General features: G+C 41.6%; 1 protein-coding gene across 15 annotated transcripts in view; it reads right to left on the reverse strand.

Moving 5' to 3' along the window:
• FGFR2 (fibroblast growth factor receptor 2) overlaps positions 1–12,173 on the reverse strand; it is an 85,244-nt gene that overhangs the window by 50,622 nt on the left and 22,449 nt on the right. For all 15 annotated transcript variants that reach the window (XM_075107405.1, XM_075107402.1, XM_075107415.1 and 12 more), the window contains one exon: positions 6,102–6,271. In XM_075107405.1, the coding sequence (XP_074963506.1) occupies positions 6,102–6,271 (170 nt within the window). The remainder of the gene's footprint in view (positions 1–6,101; positions 6,272–12,173) is intronic.

Below are 12,173 nucleotides of genomic sequence, written 5' to 3' on the forward strand. Positions count from 1 at the left end.
CAGTCATTTTAATCAGCTAAATGGAAAGCAGTAATTCAGAGCAGTACACTGGAAAAATTTATGGACAATTCAGTGACACTTCCAGTAACTAAACATTCTTTAAAAAATCATTATACTACAGGTCTGAAATCCTGCTTCGTGCCTGACTATTGTGTAGGTCCTTACCCAGCAGGAAAGTCTATGCAGGGCTGCATCCCCGGTGCCAAGAGCTTAGCTCTCACACTTACTAGAGGTAAAAATGTCTTCAGTGCAAAGCTTGGAGAAAAGAGCCCTCTCCATAAGGGGCTCCTGGCTTTCCTAGTCCCCCCAGCTAGTAATTAGCTCATTAGCTAGTTATTGCTATTACTGTCCAGTTATAGACTAATAATATTAGTTAATGACTGGCCATATGGGCTTTGAAAAATAAAGACAATATAGATAAGACTCCAGCAGCAGGTGAAGGGCATGGATGCTATCCAAATGTCGTAGAAGTGTGTGACGACATGACCCCAAAATCTCCAGCCCAAACTTACAGCTCCTCTCCCCGGCCCCCTTCTTGATGGTATACATCAAAACTATATACGGATTTTTTTTTTCACACTATGAAGACCTAAGAAATAAGTTAATAAAGCTAGAAAGAGTTTATCAGGGTTATTTTATTGTCATGTTATTCTGCTAAGGAACCTTGAAAGTCAAAGTTTGGGTCAGGAAGAATTACTGTCATAGAACACTGGTAAATAACAAATACAACAGCTACATATTTTGAATATTTTACTTCTTTATGAGCTATTTTGGGGAAGACTTGGTCAAAGTAACCTGAATTTTTTGTCATTACAAGTTACATCACATTTCTTAGAATCAGAGCAAGTGTTTTTAACCTATTTGACTGCAAAACAGGAAGAGCAGCTCATGATTCCGCAGAAGTTAATGCAAAATAGAAATTGGTAACAAGCTGTAAGTAATTAATTTAATAGGAAAACACAAGAGATTGTTTAGCATTCCATAAGAAAACATAACTAACTTACAGCCATAAGTGGATATACTGGATGGCAACTTTAAAAAGTATTTGTGCAATTTCCCTTCTTGTAACTCCAATGAGAAGAGATATCTTTATAATAAAACAATAGCTTAAGCCTCTTCAGTTTAAGCTAAACAACTGCTGGAGAGGCCCAAAGCATTTATGACACATCGTCACACAACTGGATTTATGTCACAAATCTGGATTCAACTAGATTCAGTTTGTTGGCTTATTGCTTTCTGGTTACAAGTGCGGCACTGCAAAGCCCAGTAAAACTCCCCTTTGCTGGGGGATGACGGCATCTTCTCCCGCTGAAGACTCTCAAATTGAACCTTTCGTTCTCTACCACACGACAGTCCTGCCACATCCCCGCAGCCATGCGGCTTGCAACACCCTGATCATACAGACTTTGTTAACATGATCTTTTTAAGTAACATGCCATCGCTCCCTAGTCCCAGTGAAGCCTGTCTTTGGGCAGGCAAAACTGGTGCCATTATTGACAACCAGCAGCAAAATCACACCTGTTTATGTAAAAGCCAGTTTCAAAAGAGGTTCAAAGCAGTGCTTGCACAGTACACAGGGCATACTTACACCAGCCTTCTGTGTACAGATGAACTACAGCAGTCTTGGGGGAAAAAAAACCAAACCAAATAAAAAAAGCCCACCCTTGTGACTGAAATTGCAAATAGATGGTCTCTTTGGTAATGCGGGTTGTTAAAGCCATTAGCTCCCTTCTGGTTGCTCGCTAGGGCCCTTCTAACTGAAGACACCAGTGCTACAGCTTTCCAAATAGTCCCTAGTAAGTTTCTCTGGGTGATACCAACTGGGTCCATTTAAGCTGTTTGACTTAAGCTCATCTGGCAGACAGAACATATTAGGGAGCTTACATGAACTAATCCACTAGGAAAAAACACAAGGGCAGCAACAAGCCGCTGAAAGCAGGAGCATCCTCAGCAGGCATATGGGGTCCAGCAAAGGACAAGTGTCCACAGCCAGGGATTTAACAGTTGTAGGAAACCCTTCCAGCTCTCCAACCTGACTAGCTCCTCGCAAGCTAGTATCCTGCTATTTCTGCTGTTTTGTTCCCTGAAGCCCTACTTCATATTGAGTTCTTTCAAAATCCTGGAGAACACCCACACAGTTCCACCCACTCCATCACCTGGTCTTCAGGGGACCCCTTCCAGTTTGGCACTGCCTGTTCTTGATATAGGGAAATTTAGGGAACAACTGCATTCCCAAATCACAGCTTGACTCTTCAGGTACTTTGTCCTCACAGTTTAATAACTGCTTTCGCAATTTTTTTTAATTGCTTTGCAATACCTATTATCATGTTTTATCTGTGCTTTATACCAAAAAATGGTACCTTATTTGCCAAAGAATTAAGAGAAATATAATCTCAACATGTTTTTTTCCTGACGAGTTATGGACACTTCTGACAAATTAATAAGATGCTTTTTTTGGCCACCTTCTCCATCAAGTTTTTAACCAATTCTTCCAAACAGTCTCTAAAAACAATTCTTAAACAATTCTTAAACTAAATTATCAATATCAAATGCATCAAATACAACCATACCCGTAAGATATCGCTTGGAGGTGGAAAACATAAACTGGAATCAAATGCCAAGAAATACTGGTCAGAAATCTAGGAAAGGGCAAGTGGTGTTTCACAGAAATGTTTTGCTTTTGGAGTATCATATAAAAAACTGTGGGTAGTCCTGTTTAATTTTAAAATACATGTCTTCAGTGAACAGACGCATCATGAAAAGTTGTCACGTAGCAAAAAAAAAAAAATGGTAAAAGGGGGTCAATTTTAAATGAATTTCAAAAGAAAGAAGGATTAGATGCCAAAATACAATGCCCCACAAAATCAGCACAGTTCAGACATACACTGGTACTGCTCAGGTAGAAAGAACAAGTGCAGAACATCTATACAAAAGCCATAGGCTTTTATGATTCCAATAGAGTCAGAGCTCTTTCTTTACTCTATTTACCTGGCTGAATTTAAATGTGTATAAGGTGACTGTAGTGATGAAGCTTATCAAAAAGCATATGTGAAAACACACACCTGTTAAACAGGTACAACTGATAGAGGTACATTTGCTTTCCGGGTGGCGTACAGAAAAGTAAAGGCTCCTGTGATCTCTCACAGAGGATTTATATCATTCATTCAAAGACATCATAAAATGGCTTTAAATGCACAAGCAAGAGCTATCATCACCTTAAAGACAGATTTAAAAAAAGACTGAAAAGGGTTTAGACATTCAATAACTGATCCCTTTCTCCTTGCTTTAGTAACTTTGGGTACACCTGTAAAATCATAAAAGGTTTGATTTTGAAATCCACCACCCAGAATTAGTCACAGTGGAGGAATTTTGCTCTGGGAAGCACATACACCCTTCTGCTAGCCTGCCTGAGTGCAAATTGACTCAAGACATTCCCCAGTCAGCGGGACAAAGTGCTACAGGCCACTATCTGATTGCGATAAAGAAAAGAGATTTCTTAGCTCAAGGCAGCAGGAGAGAGGTGGCTGGCGGATTACTGGAAAGCTTCACATTTTCCTCCCCTTTACATTGTTCTTAAAGTCTTCAAGGGATGATTGCCTTTTCCAAAGGGGACAGAGATGGTGTTACATCAACTGGTGATGGTAGATACAGCCAAGTTTGGATCTAGCTATTCTAGTTGCTCAAAGTATTATGATGATCTCCAGCAGAAATGCTTTACGTATAGCAATGCTCAGATTCAAGACAAACTAGCATACAAGAATTGTCATGAGTTTCTGTGATACCTGCCTAAACTCGGACCAACATGGAAAGACTCAGCCCTTCCCAAGGATTCCTTCACTACAAATTCGTCAGTATAAAGGTGTCAAAAAAAATTTTTTTTCCTCTGTTTCAGAATAATTTTGAACTAAGCCTGCAGTGACCTCATCCTGCCCCTCTAAAAAGAAGAGGGCACAGCCTCCAGAAGCTCTGGAGGCCTCATTCTTTAACACCCATTCACTGAAAACAAGCTTGCATCTTAAAAAGATGGTTATTCAAAACACCAACAGAATCTGGAATATACATAGATTGGATAAGCAGAATGACAATGATAAGTAAATGCTACCAGATAATTTAAAATTTGATGTATTTCTAAGCAACAAGAAAGCCTAAAATCCACAGCTGTGTCCCCTCTTTTTTCCTTTAGCCTAAAGAGATGTAAGAAGTTATGATTTACAATTATAGGTATATACTTTTATCTGGCTGGCTTTAGAAACAGGCATCTGTGGTTTCTTCCCAGAGTATATACACACCTAGGAAATTGCATGTTTAATACACATGAGCAAAAATTTAATTTGTGCCACTAGAGGGGCACAAGTGTAAATAAGCTCAGCCAGATCCCTAACACAGGCTAGCAGTGGCAGCACGGAGCCCCAGATGGGCTGATTTACCCCGCCAGAGATTACCCTCCCAAACCAGAGATCAGGTATCTCCATCCTGCCTTGCAAGACACACATTTTCCTTCACAGCTTTCAAGAGTGATATCTGCATTTCCCTTTCAGAGATGTAAAGTGTTCAAATAATGTCTCAGTAAGTACTGAAACAGTTACTATTATTTTCCAAGACAGGATTAGCTTTGTGTGGTTTTTTTTTTTAAATTGGCTTTTATTTTTAAATAAGCACCAAGAAAGGTGAAAATCACTGAATTGTAGCCAATTCATTAACACTCCAGAGCGTTATGAAAGGCAGAAGGTGTTGCCAGGTGTACACTCATAAGCAACAGTAATTTATGGTATAAGCAAACATAGATGGAAAAGTCTACTTAGATAATTAGTGCTCATGCAGGGAGACTTCTGGGCTTCGCTCTCTGCTAACACAAATGTTGGAAAAATTGACACTTTCTACAGTAAATCTAGCTAAAGAGTAAAGGAGACTATGGCTTGTCCTCCTCTGCACTGGAAAACAAATTTTTTTCTACCAAGCAGGATCTGAGACAACAGCAAATGAAGCAATATACACCCTGGCTCCACCAGGGCATCGCAAAATGGCACCCCAAAGACACTGCCATAGCTGGGGTAAGGCAGCGGCGCGGTACCGGGGAAGCAGCCCCCAAGGACTCACTCTTTAGCTTACTGCCTCTGGAAAAGTCAGTTAACTACTTAATTACCATTACAAATTGTTCTGAGCTCCTCAGCAGAAGTTCTAGGCTGGGACTTACAACCATGACACAAGGTGACTAACTCGGAAACTTCTCATCTTTGGAGAGAAGTTGCTGAGGTGTCGGGTAGGTGAGGAAGCTGCTGACAGACAGTCTGCAGAAGAGGTTACGGTAACTCAGAAATGCGGGGCAGGATGGCAAGGGTACTGCTTGAACAGCAATTTGCTGCCAATGTCACACACTCCCATCCCCTGTGAGGAGCAGGATAAGATGACCGAATCCCGACTTCTGACCTGACCTAGGCAGATACCGTGAGGTTAAAGGTCCATGCACTAACCCACAGAGCTAGCTGGCCTCCCTAAAACTCTCTTAATCAGTAACCACCAATTTAGAATGAAACATCTAATCTGAAGGTGTTTAAAATTCAAACAAACCCTTGTAAGTAATTGCTGTTACTTTCCCTCAAATTCTGCTTCCCATTTCAGTTTCACAGACCATAAACTCTATAGAAAATAACAAATTTTGACTTCCAACCCTTCCTTTATTAAACTGCCTGCGATCAGCAGAGTGGATGGTCATTCTTTAACAATGCAGCTGAAAATGAATGTAGCAAACTAGTCTTACTCTGCTTTGCAAAGTCAGTCTTTAGTTTTCCAAATAAGTCTAAATAATCCTTAGCTGCACTGCTATGCTACAAGCTTGGATTTGAGGGGAAAAAATTATAGAATTAGTGCTCAGTTACTGCCAAAGAAACCACCCACCCTTCCCCAGAAGAAAACAATTACTCTTTTTTTTTTGCGTCTACATTAGATCTAAGGCCATTAACAGATTTTCTGTTGACTCCAGCAAGTTTGTGGTTTGTTGTTTGGTTGGGTTTTTTCTTTGTTTTTCCTTTTTCTTTTTTTTTTTTTTTTTAAACAGCCTTTGTCAAGAACAGATATTGCAAAATCACATCATGACAATGTACCTTATATCCACCAATACGATGCTCTTGTTTAAACTCTTTCCCATTTTTCAGCCATCGCATCGTTGGTGTTGGGTTTCCCATCGCCGGACAACGAAATTTGACAGTGTTTGCTGCTGGCACCGCGTGTAGCCTTTTCTCCATTTTGTCCGTATGTGTCCAATAGGGTGCCCCTGTTTCAAAGAGATAAATCCAGAAATATCAGTACCAGGAAACTGAGCTCCCTTCCCAGCCCCTTTCACAGACAAAGTGCTGCACATATTTGTTTTAGCAGAGACAGCATGGTTTAGAAAGAGTGCATGACTGGAAATCATATGCCACAAACGTTGACCAGAGTTTTGCAAATGGCTCAGCCCGCATCCTTGAGTATATAATTTATGACAAAATTATAGTAATGAACTACAGATATACTTTGTTTTGTGTATGTCAAGTAAGACAGAGGGACCAAGTCTTCAGCAGACTCAAATAATCAGATGTTTTCGACCTAAAGTTGAGTTCCTGTGAGCACTCAGCAAACGTTGAATTCTTGGACCCTGACTCCAAAACCAGACAGACCAAGACAGAAGACCTGTTGGAAACTTCAGCCTTAACTTTTCCCCATCTGTTAGAATGGGGATAAACATACCTACCTGCCTGGCAGCCCACTAAAACTTAAAGTGTACTGTGGTGACGTGAGCTGTGCTGTTACTGCCATAGAAACCACTAAAATATATTTGCAAACGGAGGACCAGCAAAACTCAGCAAGAGCAGTGATTTCCCATTCTCATGAGCCTGTCGAAGCCCAATGTTCACTGATGTCCAACACTGCATGAGTGTCTCTCTGAGCCCATATTTATTGATCACTTTTACCAGCTCCTGGCAAGGCTCTCCTGGCGCTTACTCACTCCTTCCCGTGCCCTGGCCCAGCCTGTACCCACACGAGGAACATCAGGAGCACACGGAAAACCCCTCTCTTATCGAGGTTATCATTTGTCACGTACCAGTACAGCAAACACAGCAGAACAAAACATAAAACTACCCATCTGTTTTCACCCCCCAAGAAGTAAAGCTGCATGGCTAGAACCGCATACAAGGTTACCCTGTGCTCTAGATCCATGCACAGCTTTAGCTACGTTGCACAGTGCCTTCACGGCATCACTTCAAGTTGTCTCACCATAACAATTTTTAAAAAGTTAAAGATTCAAGATCTGTTTAACAGTAGGAAACATTAATTTCTTTTACAATGGAGCTTTCCTGAAGCAAATCAGATTAGTGTGGAATTTTAGGACTAGAGGGGTCCAGAAAAATAACTCTGTTTCTCTCAGCCCTGTTTCATTTCCTTCATTAGCAGCCTAACATTCCACTATAAATAAACTCTTCCGTTCCTCAAATATTTATAGCAGTTCTTACAATCAGAGCAAACTCAGAAATCCTGCCACCCCCCTCTCTAAATAAAAATACAGCTGGATAGAAAATACAGGAATAAATCCTTTAACAACATCTCCCTCAGTATAAAGAAAACATTCCAAAAGCAAGTCTTATAATGATGCTAAGAACGATAAGTGATTTTTTTTTTGCCTGAAGTCGCAATTACTGTTAAAATTAATGAAGTAGAAAAGCAAAGCAAATTTGTGCATGTAATCAAAATAGAAAATCAGGTAACTATTGAAAATTTAACTACAACACTAAGAAATTGTTACATGGACTAAAGAGAATTAGGGATGCAAGGAAAATCACTCTTAATGTTATTTGCTAAAACGAGGATCACATTAAATTAACAGAAGACTTTAAACAAAGCCAACCAAAGGAATTAACTACTACACGCAAAGACCAAATTACATTATAAGTATACCAGGCAAAGGCAGAATTACTTGCTGGTACTGATATGTTAAAAGGATATTTTCTCTGGATCACTAAACATCTTCCACCAGGCAATGTAAGGTGACCAATAGTGGGCCCTACCCACAATTCCCACAAAGTCAAAGTAAACTGTGGCAGGTCAAAGCCAACCAACCATACAAACTAGTTATATTGGCATCTCAGACAGAGCACAGGGCCTAGATTTGACCCCAAACTGGCAACACTGCCACCACAACTCTGCAGCCAGCATGGCCACTTCTCATCGTGTCCATCACATGCACCTTCTCAAACCTATAGAGCATAAAAAGCTTGGAAGCACCTGCTGGCAAGCACAACCTCTGAACCAAAGGCTCCATAGCTCATCTATGTGAGCACAGGCTGGATGGACCAGGCTCTGGAGAAGCTCCCATGAGGGTGCAGCCCAGGACCAGGGCATCTGACTTGGTCAGGATCCATCCACCAAGGGTTCCCCAAACAAAGCTGCTTGGTGCAGGCAGGCTTCTACTCAGCTACCAGCCTGTACTGCTTTACAGGGCAACTTGTCCTCTGGTTTTCTTGCATAACCCTCCTTTCCATCAACCTTCATCCTTTAAAAAACTCTGTCCGTGGAAGAGACATGCTCCAATAAGACTCCTCTACAGCAGATACACAGGGAGGAAAAACTTTGCTCTATGGAACAGGCCAGGAAGATGCAGGCAGGAATGAAGAGAAGCAGCTCAGTTCTCTGCTACAGAGAGAGGGGGAAAGGAAACACTCTGGGATGGGAGACAGAACTCTGCTTGGAAAGCTTCCCTTTGCACAACCATCACATCAGCATAACCTGCAAAGCTCCTGAATTACAGGGGAGCTTGGGGGAAAACATGCGGACATCACATGTTGAAAACGCCGCCTGAAAACGCTTCAAGACATCCTACCATTTTTCACTGGGTAGTAGCAACATATATTGGCAGCTCCTTGGTATGTTTAAGGGAAAAGAGAAAAAGGCAGCAACAACCACAAACAGTAACACTTGCCCTCATTTTGTGCTTTCATACAGCGACTGCTTGGCTGAACACACAGCAGTTCTTCTATAGATTAAATTATCACAACCTAAAAGCACCTTTTACTGCTTCTATTTGTGTTGAGAGGAAAAACATCCAGATTCACTAAAACCAACAATGAACCTAGCCTACGCGCATGTACCACCAAGTGCCGAGTCCTCTTATAGACGGTGTCCATCACATCCCACCGTTGCTAACGGGGCAGGTGGAAGTAGGTAGCACCACTGTTAAAAGTTCACAGTAACAACAGGGCAGGCTCCAGCGCGTAGCGGTAACGAGCAGCAGGGGAACGGGTGGGAATTCCTGATTGCTTTTAGAGCTCTCATTAGTGAAGAAAATATCCTGCTGACCCACACTGGACTCCACTGCAAATACATTATATCTAATCAGGCAAATCTCCTGCATCTGAAATTGAAATTAGGCAGCCCAGGGGACCACTTCACTTCAGGACTCCTCGATTTTTATTCGGACTTATCTAACACAAAGAAACACAAAAGTAGTCAACTCCAAGCCTGCCTGACAAGCACCTCGAGCAGGCAATAGTGTGCCTGAAATGACCACATCAAACCCCCTCCCCACCCCCAAGGTTTTTAGTACTATTGTATTTGACCTTTAATTATAAAACACTTCTAGGCAACATTCAATCTTTGCTGCTCCCTTGAGTGGGTCTCCACTCTACAGGATCTGATGAATTTGAACCTTGTTTCATCTCTTCTGAAATTCTTCAAGGCATGAAAAGAACAGCATGTGGATTACATTTAGATACTTTTTTGTTCTTGGTGCCAATTTACCATTGCTTGGCCCAGAATAAATTGTTTAAAGGTTGATAAGGAAAAAAGCCATAAAGCTTCCAGTCGCCTGACCAGAATTCAAGGCAGAATAACAGCATCTTCAGGGCTACCCAGGGGTCTCCAGAACAAATTAGTGTTGGTGGACCTCAGTGTAACCATCACAACAGCTGCTGCCTGGCCAGCACCAAGCCAGGATTATAGAAACATCTAAAGTTAGGGGTACCTCTCAAAGTCATGATGAAGATGAGGCAACAAGTACCAACAACATGTATTACACTGCTGCCGGTAGGAACTGATGATGACCAAGCCCTTAGCTTTGTGAACAAAAGTCCCAGGTCAAGGTCCTGGGGAAAAAGCCTTGGAGGTGGCCCTCCAGAACCAAGCTGATGCACCTCTTTAGGGCAATGAAGAGAAAAACCGAGTTGCCAATAAAGGCATTTTGTGGACAGAGAGGACTATTTTGCAGTGGAACCAATCCTGCACCTTCCACGAGCACTAATCCTTTCAACAAAAGCTGGAAGTAATAAAAAGGTATTCAGGATGCAGTCTGGAACAAATCTACCACAGCATTTTTGCAGACAGTTAAAATATCTGTCAAGCTAGAAGAACACCAAATACAGAGTGAAATCTGCTACACATGCCTTTTAGTTAAAAATACACACAGGGCAAATGGTCAAACGCAAATGTGTACACACAAGTGCCCTCCTCTCCTGAAAGTGAGTTGCTCCTCACAGCTACCAAGCCACTTAAAGCCTCCGTTGACTTCAAGAGCAGTTGTGTTTTCTGGACAGCCTTGAAAATTAGGCTAGATTTCCTCAACAACCACTCTGCCTACACTGAAAATATATTTGTAAGAGAGGCAAAGAAAATAAAAAAGCTTAAAAGAATACTTACAATCATAAATAAAACAGCTCTAAAAGGTTTGCTTTAGTTTTAAATATGCAGGAATGAGAATGCCAATGTTCAGTTTCCTGTGGAAGGCACTACAGCCATTTCCTGCCTCATCACATCATAATTAACATGCCAGGACAGCTGGACTTTATCAGAATTGTTTCATCAAAAAGCAACAACCTTTAAAGACTATGGCCTTTTGTTTCCATCAGTAAAGGCATAACCAGGCCAATTTCCATTGCTTATCCTTAATGATCACAGCTGTAATTTGTATGTAAATTATCAGTTAAATTGTTTTAGATCTGCAAAGCTCAAACAATGATTCAGGAAACACTTAAAGGCTTCTTTCTGTTAAAAAGCAGCAACCAGGGACTCTTGTGAGGTCCTGGACTTCCGTAGGCTCTGCCTAACTAGGCAAGAGACCATTACACACCACCGCCTGCCACACAGCATACTCAGGGAGAACTTTAGACTACTCAACTCCTCGTTCACTTTTCAATCTGTCTTGCAACAGTTTCTTAAATCAGATGTGATCTTTTGGACATGACATAAAATCTAGAAAGGGAATGGGAAAGGATACTGGTGGGAAGTCTTAGAAGACACTGGATAGGCAAGCTTCAGCGGTTTGCAAAAGCACTACACCAAGTCCCACCCCTAACTTTTATCCAGCTCTGATCTTGCCAAATCACAACCCTCTTTCAGCAACCTTGTGTTAATCCAACTGAGTTACTATGATGCAACTTTTCATTGAAAACAGACTACTTGCACAGATGCAGGGTCATAATCATTCTTCTGGTTCCAGCTCTTCCCATTGAGCGCTCAGACATCAGGAGGAAGGCTTCACCACTTCCTGCGCCCGTCTGCAGCTTGCAAGAATCCCCAGCAGTTTGTGGGCACCTTGTAAAAAGCAATCTCATGAAGACTCGTTTGCACAACACTCTGCTCAGGAGCAATCTGTCTTCTTGCAGTTTCCTCCCTTCTACACTGCCAGAGTTTGTGCTCTCCCTGCCATCTGAGATGTTTAAACGTTCACACTCTAGAGGCATCTTTCATTTGGAGCAGGGAAAGTGTGACTGACCCCTGCTAAAGTATACACCCTATCCCTGGCAGACGGAAACTGTCAATGGCCTTTCACCAGCTCCTGAATCAAGATAGATTAACAGTAGCTTAAAATGATAGCTCATATTACAAGAACATCACTAGCATTACAGAAGACACCACTGGGTAGTTCTCCCTGTTGCATGAAAGGGCAGGAATCGTTACCATGATGTTACAGAGCAGAGTTGCCTCAAGATCAGGTCCTTTTTTTTCTCACCATACGCGCTTCCAGAATCCATTTTTGCTCACAGGGAATCTCCAAAGCCATCAGTATGGATTAGAAACACAATTGTCTTTGCTAACACACCAAAAATATTGCTAGCCCTTTTTTGACAACTACCGATAAAGCTCTAAAGTGATAACAGACATAGGGATGTTCCTAAAAGGAATTTCTACCCATGAGTCCTTTCCAGGGG

Source organism: Phalacrocorax aristotelis, chromosome 12 (genome assembly GCF_949628215.1).
Source record: "Phalacrocorax aristotelis chromosome 12, bGulAri2.1, whole genome shotgun sequence".
In the NCBI taxonomy this organism is placed as follows: Eukaryota; Metazoa; Chordata; class Aves; order Suliformes; family Phalacrocoracidae; genus Phalacrocorax; species Phalacrocorax aristotelis.